This window comes from Aquarana catesbeiana, unplaced genomic scaffold (genome assembly GCF_042186555.1).
Source record: "Aquarana catesbeiana isolate 2022-GZ unplaced genomic scaffold, ASM4218655v1 unanchor240, whole genome shotgun sequence".
NCBI classification, from domain to species: domain Eukaryota; kingdom Metazoa; phylum Chordata; class Amphibia; order Anura; family Ranidae; genus Aquarana; species Aquarana catesbeiana.
This window is the reverse complement of record NW_027362669.1, coordinates 281,446-309,010: the sequence shown is the minus strand read 5'-3', so window position 1 is coordinate 309,010 and position 27,565 is coordinate 281,446. Positions and strand designations below refer to the sequence as shown.

The window sequence follows — 27,565 nt, the reverse complement described above, 5'->3', positions numbered from 1 at the left end:
TCTAAAGGAGTTGTTTCCACTTACCCTGTGAAGGGACAGGATCCAGGAGATTGGCACATGCGTTTATACCAGCATGATAGGAAATACCTCGCCCAGCTCAGGGTGCATTGTGGGCCGGCATGCAGTCTGCAGTGGCAGAGAAATGAAATTGCACAGGTTGCCTCACAAGGATGGGGGTTGTGCAAAATTCTAAGTCCTATCAAGGCGGCTATAGCAGAAAGTACCGTATATACTCGAGTATAAGTCGTTCCGAGTATAAGTCGAGGCCCTAATTTACTACAAAAAAAATGGGAAAAACTAATTGACCCGAGTATAAGACGAGGGTGAGAAATGCACAGCTACTGTAAGTGGAAAAGAGGGTCAACAATGCCCATTTGCAGCCTCACTGTGCCCATTTGCAGCCTCACTGTGCCCATTTGCAGCATCACTGTGCCCATTTGCAGCCTCACTGTGCCCATTTGCAGCCATAGGTCCCCTGAACTTCAAACTCGGTAGTTAAGGGTTCCTAGATGCCCCCTAGCTGCAGCCAAAATTTGGGGTCTCTGAACCCAAAGCGCCCCGAAATGACATTGCTGCAGATGGACACAGTTGACCGAATTTGGGGCCCCGTATCTCGGGGCCACTTAGTGCTAGGAACCCCAAATTTGGCGTGCAAACCCAGTGGAACTAATACCATAAAATTTCCAAAGCTGGGGTTTCTAGCACCAAGTGGCCCTGAGATACAGGGCCCCAAAAATCAGAAAAATGTCAAGCACTTTTCTGCAGCAGAGAATGACATTTTCCGAACCGGTTTTGGGTGCCCCGTATCTCAGGGCCACTTGGTGCTAGGAACCCCAGCTTTGGATATGTTATGGTACCAGTTCCAATGGGTTTGCACACCCAATTTGGGGTTCCTAGCACCAAGTGGCCCTGAGATATGGGGCCCCAAAGTCGGTTCAGAAAATGTCAAGCACTTTTCTTCAGCAGAGAATGACATTTTCCGAACAGATTTTGGGGCCCCGTATCTCGGGGCCACTTAGAGCTAGGAACTTCATCTTTGGATATGTTGTGGCACCAGTTCCACTGGGTTTGCATACCAAATTTGGGGTTCCTAGCACCAAGTGGCCCTGAGATACGGGGCCCGAAATTCGGTTCGGAAAATGAAATTTTTTGCTGCAGAAAAGTGCTTGACTCAAGTATAAGTCGAGGGGGGCACTTTCAGCACAAAAAAATGTGCAGAAAAATTCGACTTATACTCGAGTATATACGGTATGCTGCAAATATCTACACCACAAGCAACACCCATAATGATAGAGCGTAAATCACTCATTGATGGAGGATGGTCTTTTCCCACAATGATAGAGTGTAAATCGCTCATTTATTGAGGATGGTCTTTTCCCATAATGATAGAGCGTAAAGCGCTTGTTGATGAAGGATGGTCTTTTCCCACAATGATAGAGCGTAAAGCGCTTGTTGATGAAGGATGGTCTTTTCCCACAATGATAGAGCATAAATCGCTCGTTGATGGAGGATGGTCTTTTCCCACAGTGATACAGCATAAATCGCTCGTTGATGGAGGATGGTCTTTTCCCACAATGATAGAGCGTAAATCGCTCGTTGATGAAGGATGGTCTTTTCCCACAGTGATAGAGCATAAATCGCTCGTTGATGGAGGATGGTCTTTTCCCCATAATGATAGAGCGTAAATCGCTCGTTGATGAAGGATGGTCTTTTCCCACAGTGATAGAGCATAAATCGCTCGTTGATGGAGGATGGTCTTTTCCCCATAATGATAGAGCGTAAATCGCTCGTTGATGAAGGATGGTCTTTTCCCACAATGATAAAGCGTAAAGCGCTTGTTGATGAAGGATGGTCTTTTCCCACAATGATAGAGCATAAATCGCTCGTTGATGGAGGATGGTCTTTTCCCCATAATGATAGAGCGTAAATCGCTCGTTGATGAAGGATGGTCTTTTCCCACAGTGATAGAGCATAAATCGCTCGTTGATGGAGGATGGTCTTTTCCCACAATGATAAAGCGTAAAGCGCTTGTTGATGAAGGATGGTCTTTTCCCACAATGATAGAGCATAAATCGCTCATTGATGAAGGATGGTCTTTTCCCTATAAGTATAGAGCATAAAGCACTCATTGATGAAGGATGGTCTTTTCCCACAATGATAGAGCATAAAGCACTCATTGATGAAGGATGGTCTTTTCCCACAATGATAGAGCGTAAAGCGCTCGTTGATGGAGGATGGTCTTTTCCCACAGTGATAGAGCATAAATCGCTCGTTGATGGAGGATGGTCTTTTCCCACAATGATAAAGCGTAAAGCGCTTGTTGATGAAGGATGGTCTTTTCCCACAATGATAGAGCATAAATCGCTCATTGATGAAGGATGGTCTTTTCCCTATAAGTATAGAGCATAAAGCACTCATTGATGAAGGATGGTCTTTTCCCACAATGATAGAGCATAAAGCACTCATTGATGAAGGATGGTCTTTTCCCACAATGATAGAGCGTAAAGCGCTCGTTGATGGAGGATGGTCTTTTCCCCATAATGATAGAGCGTAAATCGCTCGTTGATGAAGGATGGTCTTTTCCCACAGTGATAGAGCATAAATCGCTCGTTGATGGAGGATGGTCTTTTCCCACAATGATAAAGCGTAAAGCGCTTGTTGATGAAGGATGGTCTTTTCCCACAATGATAGAGCATAAATCGCTCATTGATGAAGGATGGTCTTTTCCCCATAAGTATAGAGCATAAAGCACTCATTGATGAAGGATGGTCTTTTCCCACAATGATAGAGCGTAAAGCGCTCGTTGATGGAGGATGGTCTTTTCCCCATAATGATAGAGCGTAAATCGCTCGTTGATGAAGGATGGTCTTTTCCCACAGTGATAGAGCATAAATCGCTCGTTGATGGAGGATGGTCTTTTCCCACAATGATAAAGCGTAAAGCGCTTGTTGATGAAGGATGGTCTTTTCCCACAATGATAGAGCATAAATCGCTCATTGATGAAGGATGGTCTTTTCCCCATAAGTATAGAGCATAAAGCACTCATTGATGAAGGATGGTCTTTTCCCACAATGATAGAGCGTAAAGCGCTTGTTGATGGAGGATGGTCTTTTCCCACAATGATAGAGCATAAATCGCTCGTTGATGAAGGATGGTCTTTTCCCATAAGTATAGAGCATAAAGCACTCATTGATGAAGGATGACAGAGACCTCGTCAGAAGACCAATTTACAATAACAGGTTCCCTAAGCTTTATCCATATAAAATGGCTGATGTATGTTTATGCACTGCACTTCCAGGGGTGGATGCTGCCCTCTAGTGTCTGGGGCAGGAGGTGTCTTTGCCTTTTTATAAACTCGATTGCCTTTGGAGATCCTATGGATGAGAAAGTGGACTTGTTCACACCAGATGCAGTCCATTCTTTTTTATTCTGCATCAGGAACGTATGCACAGTGTCTAACTTTGATTCCAATTACTTAGTTCACACCAGTACAGCGCATTCTAGTGCAGTCAACAAAAGTAGAATGTTGCATTGTTTCTGTATGGAACACATCTGGAAAGTGGCAAAACGCATTGAGAGCGCATCAAAAACACTCATGCAGAAACGCATATGGAACACAGAAATTGTGGTCATCTGGCCATCAGGCTTGCACAGAATCTATACAGTGACAGATTGTGCCTGCCAACCAGCAATATAATTAACTTCAATATATATTAACTTTAGAAATGGCATTACATTCAACACTGGAAACTACAAGATTTGGCAGAGTTTCTGGAAAGATTGGAACGTGGCAACTGACTTTAGGTTGAAGCTTTTGATAGACCTAGTACAAGCTCTGGCGTACTCAATCACTACTATGAGAGCATTGTGGTTACAGCCACTGGAGGGCAGATGGATCTTCTACACAAGCCTTTGACATTTTCTATAATGGGAGGTTATTGTTTGGCCAAACACTGAACAACACAATTAAGCGAATGATAGTAAGAAAAGTCAGGACTGTGGTCACAGACTAGTAAGAGGAAGCCGCTATCCTTCACTCAAGCCTACCGAAATTCAGAAGGTGCAGGAGGCCAAATCTTATAGGACAGGCTGCAGATTTAACAGATCACAGTGGAGGTGTCTCAAAGTTACTTTTGACATGAAATCAAGTCCAGAGAAAGCTGCTAAGATGGCTGGAAAGTCTTTTTGAAGGTGCATCCAACCAATCTCTTCCAGTTGTGGCCAGGGGGGCTGAGTGAAGTAGATGATTGTAGCCTCCTTCTGGAGGGGTTGGACATTAATCATTAAAGACCAGTGGGTCCAGAAGACAGGTGGGAGTACAAGGGAGATTTCCAAAGTTGACCACTGAATTCATTTAATTTATGTTCAACAGATCTCACAAGGCCATGATGCCAGTGATGCCAGAAACATAGAATCATCTCGGGACCTTTCTCCCCAGTTTTTATAGTACTTAAGGCAGGAGCCTTTTGTCCTGTTTCAATTTGAAGGAATCAAAAGTGTTCATACACAACAAGAGGTTCAAGATGAGTCCATGCGGACAGTCACAGGGACAGTTCAGCAGGAGGACCAGTTGTTATCAATCGACCGGCCAACTCATACTTCCATGGACCGTTCAATGCCGAGCACCAGAGGCGTGTGAGATTTGGCCAGATGTCACTTCCAGTTCAGGTGTCTGCCTTTTACAGAATTGGCACAGCTCCAGGAATTTTTTGAATATCTTGTTGGCAGTGGTGGTACCTTGGGCCAGGTGGCACATGAGGGTGTTTCAATTTGCCTTCTTTACCCTATGAGCTGGGCTGTCTATGGATCAAAAAATCTTTGTGCCTATACAAATTCAACAAGAACTGGAATTTTGGACATCCGCATTGTGCTTCTTGCCGAGGCATGTCTCTCACATCAGATTGGATGATTCTGATGCCAGTCTCTGAGGCTGGGGAGTCAACAATCTGAAGAAACAAGTGAAAGGCCAATGGAGCGCTGTGAAACGCAGACTTCTCAAGTATCTTGAATGGAAGGAAGCCTTTTCTAGCATTGCAAGCCTTTCAGGATCTTCAAGGGGGCTGAGTAAGGTTTACATCAAGACAGTTGTAGCCTACATTACCTGACAAGGGGACACCAAGTCTTTTCTTCTTGCATCTTGCAAAGGAACTTTTCGTGGGGCAGAGAACCACTTAGTCAGTTAAAGCGGTGTTCTGCCCAAAAAATAAAAATAATAAAATCATTAAAACCTTTAATAATAGGACACTTACCTATCCTGGAGTCAAGCGATGTCGGCACCCGCAGCTGATGTTTCCATCGGCTGTTGGGTGCTGCCGCCACCATTGCGGGTAAGGGAATCTGGCAGTGTAGCCTTTCGGCTTCACGCCGGGAACCCTACTGCACATGCATGAGGCCCGCTCCTCTCTTCTACTGGCCCGGCGGCCGGGGAGGAGGAGGGAGCCCCAGCCGTGACGTCAATATCCGCGGCTGAGGCTCCCGGAAGTGGGCAGATGTGACAGATACCCGTCAAAGACAGATGAGCGTTCCAGCAGTAGTTCTCAGGGAGACTTCACTGAACATGCAGCTTCTGATATTTACAACAGGATACCAATACAAAGACTCTGTCATACAAAATAGGTTCACAGTGCCATGGAATTTTCTGTTTGATCTTTGTATCTGGTCGAATGAAATCTTTTATGGAAAGGTCAGTAACAGCACCCCAATCCAATGAGACTACTTTTAATAGCCTGGCCATGGAATAGGCTACACTAGAGGTGCAGGGATTCTCATCGGAGGTTGTTCAGAACTTGGTGACCAGAAGATCATCCATGAACGCTACATATGAGAGGATATGAAAAAAGTTTATTTTGTTTGCTTAGCAAAAGCTCTCTCTCCTGCGTTCCCTGCTCTAGCCAATATCCTTGGCATTTTACAGTCAGCGCTAGAGGTTGGTCTGTCATACAACTCCATTTAAGGTACAGATCTCTACTTTATGTTTTCACAGGCTGCAGATGGGTGCAAAGGCCAGTGACCAGATCTTCTTCCAGGTGACAACCTATATATGACCTTGAGGGAAATCCTGGTTCCCTCTGTGGGACTTAGGCTTGGATCTGAGAGCACCCATTGCTCCAATGGTTTTTTTTCCATTGAAGTACCTCATTGTAAAACTTGTTCTCCTGACAGCAACTACTTCAGACAGAAGGTGGTTGAAGATTGCAAAACTTTCCAACAAGGGTGCTTTGATGTCTTTTTTTTCTGTTCTTTTTACCAGAGATGGGGATACCATGTCTATCTCCAAAGTTCCATTTTAAAGTGGTATCCAATTTCCAGAAAAACTGGGAAGTAGTCCCTGTTTCCACACGAGAGGCACTGAGTGTTACATAGTTAGTAAGGTTGAATAAAGAAACCAGTCCATCCAGTTCAACCTGAGTGAGTGTGGGTGCGTGTCTACAATTATCCCTATTTATTTAAGGTACCCATATAGTGCCATCAATTTACGCAGTGCTCCACATATACATCGGTCCCTACCCTCAAGGAGCCCACAATCCAAGGTCCCCAACTCACATTCATATACTAGGGCCAATTTCAGACAGAAGCCAATTACCCTACCAGCATGTCTTTGGAGTGTGGGAGGAAACCGGAGTACCCGGAGGAAACCCACGGAGGCACAGGGAGAACTCCAGGTAGGTAGTGTCGTTGTTTGGATTCGAACCAGCAACCCTTTTTACTGCTAGGTGAGAGTGCTACCCACTACACCACTATGCTACCCACTACACCACTTTGCCACCCAAACACTATTAGTAACTCGACCATGTGTAAGAAAACTGAAGTCTTCCCCCTGTGCACAGCAGGAAGATTTCAGTTTTCTTACACATGGTCGAGTTACTAACAGTGTACTTGGTCAAAAGAGGAAAGTGTACAATCTTTTCATTTAGCCATCAGGCCCTCAAGAGTCCTCCACTCTTGGGTTACCAGGGTGATTAGATTGTCATGTAGGAAGTACACTTTTCTGCTCTGAAGCCATTGTAAGCCTATGTGACTAGAGGGGTGGCAGCCTTTTGGGGCAGTTATGCCAGGATTGCTTGGAAGATATAGGTAAGGACCAGCTTGAAGGTCTGGTGTGGTCTTCATTCAACCTTACAAGCTAAATATGTGACCAGCAAGTTTGGGACAAGAGAGATGAATTCTTTCTGGCTTTAGCAGCTTTTCTTTGATTGTCAGTGTCTCTTTTCATTTGTTCTCTCTCACCCTATATTAGCTTTGGTATATCTGTTATGTGCTGATGTGAGGTGGGCCAGGAAAATGGAAAATTGTTATTAAATACTTACCGTAATTTTCCTTTCCTGGCCCCTCCTCACGTCAGCACAGGACTCCCCCCCCCCCCTAGTGGCCTGTCCCAGGCTAAAGTTATCGAACATCCTTGTTGGGGGAGGGGCTATCTTTTATTCAGCAGGTACAGGTGGTCATGTGGGGCTCCGGAGGAGGTGTTACCCCGTTATGTGCTGACGGGAAGTATTTCATAACAATGTTCCATTATACAGAGAGAGGAGTATACAGACAGATATACAGAGAGAGGAGTATACAGAGAAAGGAGTATACAGGGAGATATACAGAGAGAGAGAGATATACAGAGAGAGGAGTATACAGACAGATATACAGAGAGAGGGGTATACAGACAGGTATACAGAGAGAGATATATACAGAGAGAGGGGTATACAGAGAGATATACAGAGAGAGGGGTATACAGGGAGATATACAGAGAGAGGGGTATACAGGGAGATATACAGAGAGAGGGGTATACAGGGAGATATACAGAGAGAGGGGTATACAGGGAGATATACAGAGAGAGGGGTATACAGAGAGATATACAGAGAGAGGGGTATACAGGGAGATATACAGAGAGAGGGGTATACAGGGAGATATACAGAGAGAGGGGTATACAGAGAGATATACAGAGAGAGGGGTATACAGGGAGATATACAGAGAGAGGGGTATACAGGGAGATATACAGAGAGAGGGGTATACAGACAGGTATACAGAGAGAGATATACAGAGAGAGGAGTATACAGAGAGATATACAGAGAGGGGTATACAGACAGATATACAGAGAGGGGTATACAGACAGATATACAGAGAGAGGGATATACAGACAGGTATACAGACAGAGAGATATATACAGAGAGAGGGGTATACAGGGAGATATACAGAGAGGGGTATACAGGGAGATATACAGAGAGGGGTATACAGGGGGATATACAGAGAGGGGTATACAGGGAGATATACAGAGACAGAGGTATACAGGCAGATATACTGAGAGGGGTATACAGGGGGATATACAGAGAGGAGTATACAGGGAGATATACAGAGACAGAGGTATACAGGGAGATATACAGAGAGGGGTATACAGGGAGATATACAGAGAGAGAGGTATACAGGCAGATATACTGAGAGGGGTATACAGGGGGATATACAGAGAGGGGTATACAGGGGGATATACAGAGAGGAGTATACAGGGAGATATACAGAGACAGAGGTATACAGGGAGATATACAGAGAGGGGTATACAGGGAGATATACAGAGAGAGAGGTATACAGGCAGATATACTGAGAGGGGTATACAGGGGGATATACAGAGAGGGGTATACAGGGGATATACAGAGAGGGGTATACAGGGAGATATACAGAGAGGGGTATACAGGGAGATATACAGAGACAGAGGTATACAGGCAGATATACAGAGAGGGGTATACAGGCAGATATACAGAGAGGGGTATACAGGCAGATATACAGAGAGGGGTATACAGGGAGATATACAGAGAGGGGTATACAGGGAGATATACAGAGAGGGGTATACAGGGAGATATACAGAGAGGAGTATACAGGGAGATATACAGAGACAGAGGTATACAGGCAGATATACAGAGAGGGGTATACAGGCAGATATACAGAGAGGGGTATACAGGGAGATATACAGAGAGGGGTATACAGGGAGATATACAGAGAGGGGTATACAGGGAGATATACAGAGAGGAGTATACAGGGAGATATACAGAGACAGAGGTATACAGGCAGATATACAGAGAGGGGTATACAGGGAGATATACAGAGAGGGGTATACAGGGAGATATACAGAGAGAGGGGTATACAGGGAGATATACAGAGAGGGGTATACAGGGAGATATACAGAGAGGAGTATACAGGGAGATATACAGAGACAGAGGTATACAGGCAGATATACAGAGAGGGGTATACAGGGAGATATACAGAGAGGGGTATACAGGGAGATATACAGAGAGAGGGGTATACAGGGAGATATACAGAGAGAGGGGTATACAGGGAGATATACAGAGAGAGGAGTATACAGGGAGATATACAGAGACAGAGGTATACAGGCAGATATACTGAGAGGGGTATACAGGGAGATATACAGAGAGGGGTATACAGGGAGATATACAGAGAGGGGTATACAGGGAGATATACAGAGAGGGGTATACAGGGAGATATACAGAGACAGAGGTATACAGGCAGATATACAGAGAGAGGAGTATACAGGGAGATATACAGAGAGGGGTATACAGGGAGATATACAGAGACAGAGGTATACAGGCAGATATACAGAGAGGGGTATACAGGGAGATATACAGAGAGGGGTATACAGGGAGATATACAGAGAGGAGTATACAGGGAGATATACAGAGACAGAGGTATACAGGGAGATATACAGAGAGGGGTATACAGGGAGATATACAGAGAGGGTTATACAGACATATATACAGAGAGAGGTATATAGGGAGATATACAGAGAGAGGTATACAGAGAGGAGTATACAGGGAGATATACAGAAAGGGTTATCTAGGGAGATATACAGAGAGGAGTATACAGGGAGAGTTACAGAGAGGATTATACAGTGAGAGTTACAGAGAGGAGTATACAGGGAGATATACAGAGAGAGGTATACAGAGAGGGGTATACAGGGAGATATACAGAGAGAGGTATACAGACAGATATACAGAGAGAGGTATACAGAGAGAGGTATACAGGGAGATATACAGAGAGAGGTATACAGAGAGGAGTATACAGGGAGATATACAGAGAGAGAGAGAGATATACAGAGAGAGGTATACAGGGAGATATACAGAGAGAGGTATACAGGGAGATATACAGAGAGAGGTATACAGGGAGATATACAGAGAGAGGTATACAGAGAGGAGTATACAGGGAGATATACAGAGAGAGATATACAGAGAGAGGTATACAGGGAGATATACAGAGAGAGGTATACAGAGAGAGGTATACAGGGAGATATACAGAGAGAGGTATACAGGGAGATATACAGAGAGGAGTATACAGGGAGATATACAGAGAGAGGTGGAGAGGTATACAGGGAGATATACAGAGAGGGGTATACAGGGAGATATACAGAGAGAGGTATACAGGGAGATACACAGAGAGAGAGAGAGAGATATACAGAGAGAGGTATACAGGGAGATATACAGAGAGAGGTGGAGAGGTATACAGGGAGATATACAGAGAGGAGTGGAGAGGTATACAGGGAGATATACAGAGAGGAGTATACAGGGAGATATACAGAGAGGAGTATACAGACATATATACAGAGAGGAGTATACAGGGAGATATACAGAGAGGGGTATACAGACATATATACAGGGAGAGGTATACAGAGAGGAGTATACAGGGAGATATACAGAGAGGAGTATACAGGGAGATATACAGAGAGAGGTATACAGAGAGAGGTATACAGAGAGAGGTGTATACAGGGAGATATACAGAGATGAGTATACAGACATATATACAGAGAGGAGTATACAGACATATACAGAGAGGAGTATACAGACATATATACAGAGAGAGGTATACAGAGAGGAGTATACAGACATATACAGAGAGGAGTATACAGACATATATACAGAGAGAGGTATACAGAGAGAGGTATACAGGGAGATATACAGAGAGGGGTATACAGACATATATACAGAGAGAGGTATACAGAGAGGAGTATACAGACATATACAGAGAGGAGTATACAGACATATATACAGAGAGAGGTATACAGAGAGAGGTATACAGGGAGATATACAGAGAGGGGTATACAGACATATATACAGAGAGGAGTATACAGACATATACAGAGAGGAGTATACAGACATATATACAGAGAGGAGTATACAGACATATATACAGAGAGAGGTATACAGAGAGGAGTATACAGGGAGAAGTATACAGACATATATACAGAGAGGAGTATACAGGGAGATATACAGAGAGAGGTATACAGACAGAGGTATACAGACATATATACAGAGAGAGGTATACAGAGAGAGGTATACAGACATATATACAGAGAGAGGTATACAGAGAGGAGTATACAGGGAGAAGGTACAGAGAGGATATAATATAAAAGAAGATGGACAGAGGGAGGAAGAGATCTCCTCAGGATAATAACGTGTGATCTGCTTGCAGCCTCCTATTCACTTCACTTTCCCGCCCTTTATTTCCTGCTTCCTGGTCACATGTTTCCTGTGACATCACAGAGCAATCTGCAGGATAGGAACTATCTGCTACTATTTGGAAGGACGTAGAGAGGAGACGTTGCTGGATCTGGCGGCAGAGGAGGTAATACATACATTAACCTCTTCAGGGGGATCAGTTGATGATGAATATATCTTCCTTCCAAAGCTGGCCATACATGGTTCAGTTTTATCGTTCATCCAGCGGGATGAGAGGAAAAAACTGAAGTGATTCCCCCATCCACACATTGGAGGGGGATGGGGGAATCCTCCCCGCTGCACTATTGTATTCTGACAATGGGGGGCGCTCCTCCGCTCTCAGAATACACAGATCAGTGATGAAGCTATTGGCTGCAGCCGCTGATGGAGTGACTTTTATCCGGCAGTGACCACACATGGATGGAAATGTGACCGATCCCTGCTGAACCAGCTGAATTTCCATGTCTCTATGGTCACCATAAAGCGGAGTTCCACCCATAAAAATAATTTTTCATGACTGTGCAGCAAATAATCCAACAAATGACATTGGTGAAAATTATTTTTTTTACTTACCTTGTAATCCCTGTTGCTATGTGGTCCCTTCAAATCTTCCCTTTCCTCACCGCAGCGCCTGACGTCACTTCCCTAGGTTGCCATAACAACGGGGCGGGCCCTTCCGACGATGACGCCTGTTGTGATGGCAACCTCTGTATAGTTTATAGCGCCGCTACGTGCTATTACTGCGCATGCGTGAGAATGGGCAGTGCATGCTGGGAATACAGCAGAGCCGTATCCTGGAACAATATACTTGTGGGCTTTTCCTGCCCACAAATAAGATGGGAATCCCCCTGAACGGAAAATATAAGGTATTTTTTTACAATTATTATCTACTAAAGGCAGCGCTAATGACAACAATTAGATATTATTGATATTCATTATGCGAGACTAATAATTATTAAAAAACAAAACAAAAACAAAGATGTGGGTGGAACTTCAGGGCTCAACAAATCCCAGGTGCCAGGTCCCCATGGCAACTAGAAATGGCGTCCTGGCCCCTGGGCTCTTGTCAGCCCATTATCACTGTTGGTCTGAATAATGTTTCTGCCTGAAACCCGGACACATTATTCAGACAGGAATGTGGCTCGGAGCGGGGCCAGGCGGGAGGGTGAGGGGAGGAGGAGATGATGACACCCGACCTGTGAAGTGAGGTGTGGACTGGACAGGACAGGACATGAGAGGACTCATCTCACTGAGCTCCCGCTGCCGATCTTTCTCCTTTCCGCGGCCGCATTACTGTCACCATCGGCTCCTGCTTCCACCCACAGCTGCCTGTGTCCCTGTAGAGCCCTCCGGCAGAACAGAGAGGAAGGAGCGGGACCGAATCTCCAACATGGCGCCACCTCGCCACTGCCACAAAGATCCCCACAAGGTGCTGAGAAACAGGACTACAGAGTCCTTACAGGAGTAACCAGGACAAGCCTGCAAAGCAGCCAGCTAAGAAACCAGCCAGGGAGGGACATGCTGCTTTATGTACACAAGATGTCCTCTCCATCCACTCTGCTCTCACACACTGCTGGGGGAGATGTACAGGACATGCAGGAGGACACAGGGGAGGGGGATTGGATTACTGTCCTACACCCTGCACCCCATGTCCTGTGTTCTGCACCCTGCACCCCATGTCCTGTGTTCTGCACTCTGCACCCCATGTCCTGTGTTCTGCACTCTGCACCCCATGTCCTGTGTTCTGCACCCTGCACCCCATGTCCTGTGTTCTGCACCCTGCACCCCATGTCCTGTGTTCTGCACCCTGCACCCCATGTCCTGTGTTCTGCACCCTGCACCCCATGTTCTGTGTTCTGCACCCTGCACCCCATGTTCTGCATTCTGCACCCTTTACCCCATGTCCTGCATTCCTCACCCTGCACCCCATGTCCTGTGTTCTGCACCCTGCACCCGATGTCCTGTGTTCTACACCCTGCACCCCATGTCCTGTGTTCTGCACCCCATGTCCTGTGTTCTGCACCCTGGACCTCCTATTCTACACCCTGCACCCGATGTCCTGTGTTCTACACCCTGCACCCGATGTCCTGTGTTCTACACCCTGCACCCCATGTCCTGTGTTCTGCACCCCATGTCCTGTGTTCTGCACCCTGGACCTCCTATTCTACACCCTGCACCCGATGTCCTGTGTTCTACACCCTGCACCCGATGTCCTGTGTTCTACACCCTGCACCCCATGTCCTGTGTTCTGCACCCCATGTCCTGTGTTCTGCACCCTGGACCTCCTATTCTACACCCTGCACCCGATGTCCTGTGTTCTACACCCTGCACCCCATGTCCTGTGTTCTGCACCCCATGTCCTGTGTTCTGCACCCTGGACCTCCTATTCTACACCCTGCACCCCATGTCCTGTGTTCTGCATCCTGCACCCCATGTTCTGTGTTCTGCACCCTGCACCCCATGTTCTGTGTTCTGCACCCTGCACCCGATGTCCTATGTTCTACACACTGCAACCCATGTTCTGCATTCTGCACCCTTTACCCCATGTCCTGCATTCCTCACCCTTTACCCCATGTCCTGTGTTCTGCACCCTGGACCTCCTATTCTACACCCTGCACCCGATGTCCTGTGTTCTACACCCTGCACCCGATGTCCTGTGTTCTACACCCTGCACCCCATGTCCTGTGTTCTGCACCCCATGTCCTGTGTTCTGCACCCTGGACCTCCTATTCTACACCCTGCACCCCATGTCCTGTGTTCTGCACCCTGCACCCCATGTCCTGTGTTCTGCACCCCATGTCCTGTGTTCTGCACCCTGGACCTCCTATTCTACACCCTGCACCCCATGTCCTGTGTTCTGCACCCTGCACCCCATGTCCTGCATTCCTCACCCTGCACCCGATGTCCTGTGTTCTACACCCTGCACCCCATGTCCTGTGTTCTACACCCTGCACCCGATGTCCTATGTTCTACACACTGCAACCCATGTTCTGTGTTCTGCACCCTGCACCCCATGTCCTGTGTTCCTCACCCTGCACCCCATGTCCTGTGTTCTGCACCCTGGACCTCCTATTCTACACCCTGCACCCGATGTCCTGTGTTCTACACCCTGCACCCGATGTCCTGTGTTCTACACCCTGCACCCCATGTCCTGTGTTCTGCACCCCATGTCCTGTGTTCTGCACCCTGGACCTCCTATTCTACACCCTGCACCCCATGTCCTGTGTTCTGCACCCTGCACCCCATGTCCTGTGTTCTGCACCCCATGTCCTGTGTTCTGCACCCTGGACCTCCTATTCTACACCCTGCACCCCATGTCCTGTGTTCTGCACCCTGCACCCCATGTCCTGCATTCCTCACCCTGCACCCGATGTCCTGTGTTCTACACCCTGCACCCCATGTCCTGTGTTCTACACCCTGCACCCGATGTCCTATGTTCTACACACTGCAACCCATGTTCTGTGTTCTGCACCCTGCACCCCATGTCCTGTGTTCCTCACCCTGCACCCCATGTCCTGTGTTCTACACACTGCAACCCATGTTCTGTGTTCTGCACCCTGCACCCCATGTCCTGTGTTCCTCACCCTGCACCCCATGTCCTGTGTTCTACACACTGCAACCCATGTTCTGTGTTCTGCACCCTGCATCTCATGTTCTACACCAGGGATATGCAATTAGCGGACCTCCAGCTGTTGCAGAACTACAAGTCCCATGAGGCATAGCAAGACTCTGACAGCCACAAGCATGACACCCAGAGGCAGAGGCATGATGGAACTTGTAGTTTTGTAACAGCTGGAGGTCCGCTAATTGCATATCCTTGTTCTACACCCTTCACCCGATGTCCTGTGTTCTACACACTGCAACCCATGTCCTGCATTCTGCACCCTGCATCTCCTGTCCTGCACCCCGAGTCCTGTGTTCTGCACCACATCTCCTGCACCCCATATGCTGCATTCTGCACCCTTCCCCTGCACCCCCTGTGGTTACCTGCACCCTTTTCTGGTACCCTGCACCCCATGTCCTGCATTCTGCACCCTGCACCACATGTCCTGCACCCTTCTCCTGCATATTGCACCCAATGTTCTGCACTATGAAACCCATGTGCTGTGTTCTGCACCCCATGTCCTGCATTGTGCACCTCACAAATTACTTGCCTTTCCCCAGGTGCTGACAACCCACTGTGCCCCAAAAACCTGTCTCCTAACATTTGTAGCTGGCTCCTAGATTCAAAGCAAATTTGTCAAGCCCCGCCTTAAGTGACTTCCTCCCCTCCCCCTCATCTCCTTCATTATGTAAGTCATGCTGAGATCATCTCCCATTGGCTGAGCAATATTCTCATTTGTCTCTGAGCTCCTTCTTGCTATTCCTCGTCCTGCCTGTTGTTTCCTTGGATTGATTTTCTGTGTAGTGACCCCGGCTTCATCTCTTGGATGCGCTCGTCTGTTGCTTGTCCTGACCTTTATCCTGATTCCTGGATCTCCTCCTCATCTCTCCTCCATATCCTCTTACACAGCTTTTCTCCACACCTGCAGTGACCCTGGGGGGTGGAAACTTGGCACCAACACACAGCAAAATCCATCCCCACCATTAGGAGCTCTGGAGAAAATTGTCTGCTATTTACACTCCGTTCCTCCGCACATCACCTGATCACATGAGAGCTTACTTTCACAGATTCCTCACAGATTTCTGTATGGTAAAGGTCAAAGTTCACTCTTCAGTTTAGGAGAGGAAGGACACACCCAGGAACAATGATTTGGTTTGAACAGGAGCCTCATATAGAGGACCCCTCAAATCTCCCCCTCCAAATGTCCCTCCATCCAGAGTCTATATGTCCTATGACATCACACTGACCTCACAGCTCCTCCTCCCAATGTCCCTCCATCCAGAGTCTATATGTCCTATGACATCACACTGACCTCACAGCTCCTCCTCCCAATGTCCCTCCATCCAGAGTCTATATGTCCTATGACATCACACTGACCTCACAGCTCCTCCTCCCAATGTCCCTATATCCAGAGTCTATATGTCCTATGACATCACACTGACCTCACTGCTCCTCCTCCCAATGTCACTCCATCCAGAGTCTATATGTCCTATGACATCACACTGACCTCACAGCTCCTCCCCCCAATGTCCCTCCATCCAGAGTCTTTATGTCCTATGACATCACACTGACCTCACAGCTCCTCCTCTCAATGTCCCTCCATCCAGAGCCTATATGTCCTATGACATCACACTGACCTCACAGCTCCTCCCCCCAATGTCCCTCCATCCAGAGTCTTTATGTCCTATGACATCACACTGACCTCACATCCCCTCCTCCCAATGTCCCTCCATCCAGAGTCTATATGTCCTATGACATCACACTGACCTCACAGCTCCTCCTCCCAATGTCCCTCCATCCAGAGTCTATATGTCCTATGACATCACACTGACCTCACAGCTCCTCCTCCCAATGTCCCTATATCCAGAGTCTATATGTCCTATGACATCACACTGACCTCACTGCTCCTCCTCCCAATGTCACTCCATCCAGAGTCTATATGTCCTATGACATCACACTGACCTCACAGCTCCTCCCCCCAATGTCCCTCCATCCAGAGTCTTTATGTCCTATGACATCACACTGACCTCACAGCTCCTCCTCTCAATGTCCCTCCATCCAGAGCCTATATGTCCTATGACATCACACTGACCTCACAGCTCCTCCCCCCAATGTCCCTCCATCCAGAGTCTTTATGTCCTATGACATCACACTGACCTCACATCCCCTCCTCCCAATGTCTCTCCATCCAGAGTCTATATGTCCTATGACATCACACTGACCTCACAGCTCCTCCTCCCAATGTCCCTCCATCCAGAGTCTATATGTCCTATGACATCACACTGACCTCACAGCTCCTCCTCCCAATGTCCATCCATCCAGAGTCTATATGTCCTATGACATCACACTGACCTCACAGCTCCTCCTCCCAATGTCCCTCTATCTGGCTTTTTTTTCTGATGCTCTTAGGATGTGGGCGGACCCTTGGCATCCTCACTAACAAAGTAGGACTGTTGGTCATGCGGTGTATGTAATGACATCAGAATGCCTGCAACATGCTTTTAACCTGCATAGTGTGGGGGTCCTGTGTGGGAAAATTATATCTCAGTCTGAAGGGGGCATTAATAAAACAGAAACCTGAATGGAGATGTGAGGAGGATTCTGGGAATATCATTTGATTTTACTATTTGTGTTCAGATCTAGAGTTTTCCTCCTGTGAAGTCTGGAGATCATATGACCATCACATTGCCTCCACCTCCCTCCCTGATAGAATAGAGAAATACAAAGAAGATTCTAGAAGTCACCAGAGAGATGATGGAGGAGAGGTGAGCGGTGCTGGGAATTCTGGGACATTATCCAGTAACAGACAAGGGATGTGTCTGGATGGTGACTGTATCATTGTGTGTGTCAGGTTCCTATAAGGTGTCAGGATGTCACTGTCTATTTCTCCATGGAGGAGTGGGAGTATTTAGAAGGACACAAGGATCTCTACAAGGACGTCATGATGGACAATCAGTCGCCCCTCACATCACCGGGTAAGAGGAGACTTTATTGTAAAGGAGAGAGCAGTACGGAGGGTCCACCTAGATCCCCCATCTTCTGATAAACACATAGAAACAATGTATTCAGTCAGTGTGTGTGTTTCCTACAGATGGATCCAGTAATGGGAACCCACCAGAGAGATGTCCCCGTCCTCTGTATTCCCGGGATTCCACACAGGAAGATCACACTATCCCTCACCATCATCAGGTAGACGATTGACAATTATTGGTAGTTCTGATTTATACACAACATGTTTGTTACAATGAATGTTTTATTATATATTCAGAGTGGAAACCTCGGGAATTATAATATTGTTGTTAAAGAAGAGTATAAAGAGGAGTATGGAGTGATGGAGGAGTTATCAGAAGGACACAAGGATAAGATGGAGCCACCAAATACCAGGAACCCACCAGAGAGATGTCCCCATCCTCTGTATTCCCGGGATTCCACACAGGAAGGTCACACCATCCCTCACTGTTACAAGGTTGGTGGGATGGAGCATCTAGAACATGGACTCCTAGAGATGATGTGTAGATTTTTTATGTGATATCACAATAATAAATCTTATATCTTACAGATGATATTCTCTCTCATTTTCTTGATTTAGAGTGGAGATCCAATCGATATAGAATTTGAGGTTAAATCAGAAGAAGAAGAGAGGTATGTGAGGGATGATCAGCAGTCTATGGAGGAGGATGGAATAACGGGGACATTTATAGAGGAGGACACTCCTACAGAGATCAGCACAGGTGGGTCATTAACACTAAATACATTCCTCCACCCATACTGCTCACTGATTGGTCCGGAGTAGGGCAAGGACTGGGGTGGGCAACTACATGGCAAATGAGGTTCAATGTAGAAAAATGTAAAATAATGCATTTGGGTGGCAAAAATATGAATGCAATCTATAGACTGGGGGGAGAACCTCTGGGGGGATCTAGGATGGAAAAGGACCTGGGGGTCCTAGTAGATGATAGGCTCAGCAATGGACAGCACCTGGAGTATGCTGTCCAGTTCTGGGCACCAGTGCTCAGGAAGGATGTACTGGAAATGGAGCGACTACAAAGAAGGGCAACAAAGCTAATAAAGGGTCTGGAGGATCTTAGTTATGAGGAAAGGTTGTGAGCTCTGAACTTATTCTCTCTGGAGAAGAGACGCTTGAGAGGGGATATGATTTAAATTTATACATACCGTACTGGTGACCCCAAAATAGGGAAGAAACTTTTTTGTGGAAGGGAGTTTAACAAGACTCGTGGCCACTGATTACAATTAGAAGAAAAGAGGTTTAACCTTAAACTACGTAGAGGGTTCTTTACTGTAAGAGCAGCAAGGATGTGGAATTCCCTTCCACAGGCGGTGGTCTCAGCGGGGAGCATTGATAGCTTCAAGAAACTATTAGATAATCACCTGAACAACCACAATATACAGGGATATGTAATGTAATACTGACACATAATCACACACATAGGTTGGACTTGATGGACTTGTGTCTTTTTTAAACCTCACCTACTATGTAACTATGTAACAATCCCCCCAGGATTACTTTCTCTGTTGTCTGCTGGCTGTGCCGGGTGGAGGGATATGTCTGTATAGTCTCAGATCCAAGTCACTGAGTGCAGTCTCAGGAGATGGGAGGCAGCGGTGTGGGATCTCTGCAACTTGTCTCATGTAAACATTTAATCTTCCACTGATTACTGAATACCAATATTATGAGTCCTGACCCTTACACTGTATAATTTATATTGTACATTATATACTCCTGACCCCTGCACTATATACTCTATATTGTACATTACATACTCCTGACCCTTAAACTTTATAATTTATATTGTACATTACATAATCCTGACCCCTGCACTATATACTCTATGTTGTACATTACATACTGCTGACCCCTGCACTATATACTCTATGTTGTACATTACATACTCCTGACCCCTGCACTATATACTCTATGTTGTACATTACATACTCCTGACCCCTGCACTATATACTCTGTTGTACATTACATACTCCTGACCCCTGCACTATATACTCTTTGTTGTACATTACATACTCCTAACCCCTGCACTATATACTCTATGTTGTACATTACATACTCCTGACCCCTGTACTATATACTCTATGTTGTACATTACATCATTCTGATACTATATAGTCCTATCTGTTGTATCTTATACAATATGTTGTACATTACATAGTCCTGACTTCTGCTCTCTCCCCTCTACCCACTGCTATATATACACATAATATGTATTCTCTTTTGTTACACCCATTTCCTACCAGCTGGACAATTTATATCTGATGATCTGATTGGAGCACAGCAGGAACCAATCTGCTCATGTCTAGTAATAATCTTTGTATTTCTATTTTAGTAGATGGACGGGAGATGAGGAAAACCTCAGAGGATTGTCTCACTTTGTCTCCAGACTGTAAAGTAGAAGATGAGGACATCACACAGTATAGTCCAGGAGAAAACCCGACTACCTCAAATGTCCATCCGGCACCACACAGTGTAGATGGACCATCGTATTCCTCTTATCCTGAGGAACCTCAGACTGTGAGGGACGGTGCCGTCCTTCCAACAGAGAAGAGACTTTCATGTACTGAGTGCGGGAAGTGTTTCCCTTCTAAATCAGGTCTTAATAGGCATAAAAGATCTCACACAGGTGAAAAGCCTTATTGCTGTCCTGAGTGCGGGAAGTGTTTCCATTCTAAATCCAAGCTTAATGTGCATATAAGATCTCACACGGGGGAGAAGCCGTATTCCTGTCCTGAGTGTGGGAAATGTTTTTCACAGAAGTCCAAACTTTACACACATCAGAGATCTCACACGGGGGAGAAGCCGTATTCCTGTCCTGAGTGTGGGAAATGTTTTTCAGAGAAGTCCAATCTTTACACACATCAGAGATCTCACACGGGGGAGAAACCGTATTCCTGTCCTGAGTGTGGGAAATGTTTTTCAGAAAAGTCCCATCTTTACAGACATCAGAGATCTCACACAGGGGAGAAGCCGTATTCCTGTCCTGAGTGTGGGAAATGTTTTTCAGTGAAGTCCAGTCTTGACACACATCAGAGATCTCACACAGGGGAGAAGCCGTATTCCTGTCCTGAGTGCGGTAATTATTTTTCACAGAAGTCCAGTCTTTCCACACATCAGAGATCTCACACAGGGGAGAAGCCGTATTCCTGTCCTGAGTGCGGGAAATGTTTTTCAGTGAAGTCTCATCTTTACACACATCAGAGATCTCACACAGGGGAGAAGCCGTATTCCTGTCCTGAGTGCGGGAAATGTTTTTCAGACAAGTCCAATCTTTCCACACATCAGAGATCTCACACAGGGGAGAAGCCATATTCCTGTCCTGAGTGCGGGAAATGTTTTTCAGTGAAGTCTCATCTTTACACACATCAGAGATCTCACACGGGGGAGAAACCGCATTCCTGTCCTGAGTGTGGGAAATGTTTTTCAGAAAAGTCCAGTCTTTACAAACATCAGAGATCTCACACGGGGGAGAAGCCGTATTCCTGTCCTGAGTGTGGGAAATGTTTTTCAGAAAAGTCCAGTCTTTACAAACATCAGAGATCTCACACGGGGGAGAAGCCGTATTCCTGTCCTGAGTGTGGGAAATGTTTTTCAGTGAAGTCCAGTCTTTACACACATCAGAGATCTCACACGGGGGGGGGAGCCGTATTCCTGTCCTGAGTGAGGGAATTGTTCCTCACTGAAGTCCTGTCTTGCTGTACATCAGGGATCCCACACAACCCTCGAGGTGTATTAGTCCCTTGAGTGTGGGAAATGTCTTCTATATGAATGTTGCTGGACATCACAGCTCTCTTGTGGGGAAGAAGCACACCCTGATATACACCTCAGATATACTCCATGGCTGATCTTCATCATGTAAGAAACAGTTGATAAGGAGATCAGAGATCACCAAAGACATGGATGAAGTGTTGTACCATGTTGGCTTTTCATTGGCTGAGTACATTTGGGGTGTAGAGAGGTAAGTAGATCCTTGAAATTGATGTCCTTCATTTCAAGGTTCTACTTACCACAAGTGACCCCGAAGCGCGTCTCTCTCTTCAGTCCATCCTTCTCCCATCCCCCAACAGGAGGGAAGAAGAACTCGGAGATAAACTAGGTGAGAACTTCTTTCCTCTTCTCCTGTGTGGGTTTGGGTGGCTTGGCGGAGTGCGGCACGAGAGGGAACACCGTTAGTCTTTATATCTCTACATATCTTGTCTGGGTAGGTTATTGATTGGAAAATATTTATACTGTTTGATTTTGTGTAAATCATTTCTGTTTTCACTTTGAAAGGAGATATTATTTGTTCTTTGATAAAGTGATTGGCTCAATAGTTACCACTTCACTTACATGTTTAGTTTTTAAATGGTAGATGAACATATATGACAATCATTCATTCATCCATGTCACATGTTGGTCTTATTTTATTTCATACAGTAATTTCCTATAATCATTGGGTCCATCTAGTGGCCATAATGTGGTATTGAACTATTTTTTCTGTTTGAGGTATTTTGGAACTAATACCTCATTATGGCCACTAGTTGTTGCTTGTCACCCTCACCCAACATATTCTTTGCATAGACCCCTTAGTTTCCTATGTCGGGGCGGGGGGGTCCATACAAATACCTGAGATCATACTCATGCATTTATGAGTACAGTAGACATTGAAGGACGCAAATTAAATAAAACCACAATATTAAACCAAAAATGCCTCATTTGGCCTTTAGATGGTGCTAAGTATCATATCAATTAGCACCATCTAGTGTCCGAATGGAACATTTTCCATTTTAAATCAATGGAAAATATTCAACCAGTACAGAAAACAGCCTAATAACATTCATTGTCTCCCCATTCACAGAGAAGGGATGTACATGCATTGTCCCTGAGCGAATTGCTATGCAAATGTTCTAATATTTACCCCTAAATGTCAGGAGACGTTTATATAAAAATGAATGTAGCAGATAAATGAATAGACCTCCTAGCAATGTTATTACCAGGCTTCAGCTAGGGGGAGCTCTAATGTTTAGAGTGTGACCACAGCAGAGTGATCCCATCTAGCTCACATTATCCCTTTCACTGCCAGAGCTGGTTTTGTATTATTTTTGCACACATGATAAAATGCAGATTTTGGGGCTGAAGATTTAGATAAAACCCCCAAACATATATTTTCTGAAAGCAGAGGCCCTGGAGAATAAAATGGTGGTAATTGTTAAGGTGTTCCTCATACACAAATGTCACCTTCATATCCAGGTTTATTTTTTACTTTCCCCCATTTTCTATGGTGTGATCTTTTCTATAATACTTTGTTATAATAATTTTTTTTTTTTTCCTCTGGTTCCTTCAGCCTATCAATTAAGGGGTGTGGTTAATTGCTCACAGGTGCCTATTTAACTGGGTGTAGAGCTCAGTCTGAGCGTGCTCAGTCTGAGGCTGTTTAACTTTGTGTAAGTGGAACTTGGTATAAGTGGGAGTTAAAAAACTAGAGTTTAAAACAGGAGGTTATAACAGGGGTCATAGTACCTGTGTAGTGTGAGTACCTGAGTGTTGTCTGAGTAGTGTGTGTGGATCGTTAGTACTTGTGTATTGTGTACTGTATACTTGAGTATTGCGAGTGCACGTAGGTCTGCGACTGTTCTGCGATTGCACGTAGGTCTGTGAGTACCTGTGTATTGTCTTGTTGTGTACCTGTGTATTGTCTTGAGTATTAGTGCCAGGAAGCTAGCTGTTAGGTAATTTGGACAGGGTAAAATCCCCAAATCCTCACTAAATTTAATAGGTACGATGCCCGGCGGGTGTGGAGAGGCGACTCTTTGTACATCTTGCCACATGTATGCATTTCTTGATCATCCGATCGAGGGTGAATACTGCTGTGCAAAATGTAAGCACATTGTTTCCCTGGAAGCCCAGGTTCTGGATCTGGGGAAGCAACTGTCAGCACTGAGAAGTCCCTCCATACTAAAGGTGAGCCAGGAACGTACATGGCAGGTGCCGGCAGGGGCCAGCACAGAGGCGGGTGGAGACAAAGAGGCGCAGGCACTAGCAAAGAGTAGATGGGTGACAGTCAGGAGGGGTAGAGGGGGAAGTGCCAGAGAGGCCGATCCAGGACTGGAGCATCCCAATAAGTACGCTCCATTGAGTGACATTGGTGAAACCAGTCAGGGACCAGCACTGCTGGAGATGAGGGACTCTCCTAGCTGCCAGGGGAAGAACTCCTCCAGTGAGAGTGGGGGGGCAGCAAAGGGAAAGGAAAGACAGATTCTGGTGGTAGGGGACTCAATTCTTAGAAGGACAGAGAGGGCAATCTGTAACCAAGACCTGAAGCGCCGAACAGTATGTTGTCTACCGGGCGCTCGGGTTCGGCACATCACGGATCTTGTGGACAGATTACTGGGAGGGGCTGGGGAAGACCCGGCTGTCATGGTGCACGTTGGCACCAATGACAAAGTCAGAGGCAGATGGAGTGTCCTAAAGAACGATTTTAGGGACTTAGGAGCTAAATTGAGGAAAAGGACCTCCAAGGTAGTGTTCTCAGGAATACTACCGGTACATCGAGCCACACCAGAGAGGCAGAGGGAGATTAGGGAAGTAAACAAGTGGCTGAAGAGCTGGTGTAGTAAGGAGGGGTTTGGGTTCCTGGAGGACTGGGCCGACTTCTCAGTCGATAACCGGTACTATAGAAGGGACGGACTGCACCTAAATGAGGAGGGTGCAGATCTGCTGGGAATGAAGATGGCCAAAAAGTTAGAGGGGTTTTTAAACTAGGCGATGGGGGAGAGGGTCCAGAGACAGTGATAGCCAGCGCGGAAGATATGCCAGAGGGTAGTATTGGGGGCATTAGTGGTAGGTTAACCAAAGCACAAAAACACAAGGTGAGTATAGTAGCAAGTCCTAGTTGCAATCTCGAAACACCCAATACGAGGACAATATGCGACCGGTCTAAACTATGTGGCATGTTCACCAATGCCAGGAGCATGGCAGACAAGATGGGTGAACTAGAGATACTGTTGTACAAGGAGGATTTGGATTTTGTGGGAATTTCAGAGACCTGGTTCAACAGCTCTCATGATTGGCTGGCAAACATTCAAGGGTATACCCTATACCGCAAGGATAGAGAGGGTAAAAAAGGGGGACGGGTATGCCTATATATCAAGAATAATGTACAAGTGTATGTGAGAGATGACATCACTGAGGGAGCTAGGGAGGAGGTGGAATCCTTATGGGTAGAGCTCCAAAGGGATGAAGCTAAGGGGAAAATAATACTGGGAGTATGCTATAGGCCCCCTAACCTGAAGGAGGAAGTGGAGACGGATCTCCTATCACAAATTGGATTAGCAGCAAGGATGGGAAGTGTTATCATAATGGGGAATTTTAATTATCCAGACATAGACTGGGCGGAGGGAACCGCGCATTCATTTAAGGCTCGCCAGTTCCTTAGTGTCTTGCAGGACAATTTTATGGGTCAGATGGTAGACGCACCAACTAGAAATAAAACATTACTGGATCTACTGATTACCAACAATACAGACCTGATCACAGATGTGGAAATACGGGGCAAGTTAGGTAACAGCGATCACAGGTCAATTAGTTTCAGTATAAATCACACAAATAGGAAACATAAAGGGAATACAAAGACACTGAATTTCAAAAGAGCCAACTTCTCTAAACTACAAACCTTGCTAAAAGGCATAAATTGGGATAAAATATTAGGAACAAAGAATACGGAGGAGAGATGGCTTTGCTTTAAGAGCATATTAAATAAGGGCATTAGCCAATGTATCCCATTGGGTAATAAATTTAACAGAGCGAACAAAAATCCTGGATGGCTTAACTCCAATGTAAAAATGCATATAAAAGCAAAGGAGAAGGCCTTCAAAAAATACAAGGTTGAGGGATCATTATCAGCATTCAGACTTTATAAAGAATGCAACAAGAAATGTAAGGGTGCAATTAGGACGGCTAAGATAGAACATGAAAGACACATAGTGGAGGAGAGCAAAAAAATCCCAAGAAATTATTTAAGTATGTAAACAGTAAAAAAGGGAGGACAGACCATATTGGCCCCATAAAGAATGAGGAAGGACATCTGGTTACAAAGGATGGGAGATGGTGAAGGTATTGAATTTATTCTTCTCAGTCTTCACAAGTGAATCGGGGGGCTTCAGTAACCAAAACTGCAGTGTTTATCCTCAGGACACAACACAGGAAGCCCCTCCATGGTTAACAGAGGACGGAATTAAAATTAGACTTGAGAAACTTAACATTAATAAATCACCGGGACCAGATGGCTTGCATCCGAGGGTACTTAGGGAACTCAGTCAGGTGATTGCCAGACCGTTGTTCCTAATTTTTACAGACAGTCTATTGACTGGAATGGTACCAGCTGATTGGAGGAAAGCCAATGTAGCACCAATATTTAAAAAGGGCTCAAAAAACATCCCTGGGAATTACAGACCAGTTAGCCTAACATCAATAGTATGTAAAATCTTGGAGGGAATGATAAGGGACTATATACAAGATTTTAGTAATAAGAATAATATCATTAGCAGTAATCAGCATGGATTCATGAAGAATCGTTCTTGCCAAACCAATCTATTAACCTTCTATGAGGAGGTGAGTTGCCATCTAGATAAAGGAAGGCCTGTAGACGTGGTGTATCTGGATTTTACAAAAGCATTTGACACAGTTCCCCATAAACGTTTACTGTACAAAATAAGGTGCGTTGGCATGGACCATAGGGTGAGTACATGGATTGAAAACTGGCTACAAGGGCGTGTTCAGAGGGTGGTGATAAATGGGGAGTACTCGGAATGGTCAGGGGTGGGTAGTGGGGTTCCCCAGGGTTCTGTGCTGGGACCAATCCTATTTAATTTGTTTATAAACGACCTGGAGGATGGGATAAACAGTTCAATCTCTGTATTTGCAGACGATACTAAGCTAAGCAGGGCAATAACCTCTCTGCAGGATGTCGAAATCTTACAAAAAGATCTGAACAAATTAATGGGGGAAGGGCGACCACATGGCAAATGAGGTTCAATGTAGAAAAATGTAAAATAATGCATTTGGGTGGCAAAAATATGAATGCAATCTATACACTGGGGGGAGAACCTCTGGGGGGATCTAGGATGGAAAAGGACTTGGGGGTCCTAGTGGATGATAGGCTCAGCAATGACATGCAATGCCAAGCTGCTGCTAATAAAGCAAACAGAATATTGGCATTAAAAAGGGGATCAACTCCAGAGATAAAACGATAATTCTCCCGCTCTACAAGACTCTGGTCCGGCCGCACCTGGAGTATGCTGTCCAGTTCTGGGCACCAGTCCTCAGGAGGGATGTACTGGAAATGGAGCGAGTACAAAGAAGGGCAACAAAGCTAATAAAGGGTCTGGAGGATCTTAGTTATGAGGAAAGGTTGTGAGCTCTGAACTTATTCTCTCTGGAGAAGAGACGCTTGAGAGGGGATATGATTTCAAT

At 45.7% G+C, this 27,565-nt stretch overlaps 2 protein-coding genes across 15 annotated transcripts in view; one reads left to right on the top strand and one right to left on the bottom strand.

The window, feature by feature from the left end:
- LOC141122091 (uncharacterized) overlaps positions 1-27,565 on the bottom strand; it is a 531,020-nt gene that overhangs the window by 315,892 nt on the left and 187,563 nt on the right. The window lies entirely within an intron of this gene.
- LOC141122092 (uncharacterized) overlaps positions 1-27,565 on the top strand; it is a 183,146-nt gene that overhangs the window by 46,005 nt on the left and 109,576 nt on the right. For 6 of the 13 annotated variants that reach the window (XM_073611905.1, XM_073611902.1, XM_073611901.1 and 3 more), the window contains 5 exons: positions 11,532-11,613; positions 17,728-17,855; positions 17,942-18,065; positions 18,182-18,279; positions 18,359-18,556. The exons of 3 other annotated variants lie outside the window; for them this stretch is intronic. In XM_073611905.1, the coding sequence (XP_073468006.1) occupies positions 17,981-18,065; positions 18,182-18,279; positions 18,359-18,556 (381 nt within the window). In that variant the 5' untranslated portion in view covers positions 11,532-11,613; positions 17,728-17,855; positions 17,942-17,980. Of the gene's footprint in view, positions 1-11,460; positions 11,614-15,127; positions 15,779-17,727; positions 17,856-17,941; positions 18,066-18,181; positions 18,280-18,358; positions 18,557-27,565 lie in introns of those variants that run through there. 4 more of the 13 variants (XM_073611906.1, XM_073611903.1, XM_073611908.1 and 1 more) reach the window with 3 other exon arrangements.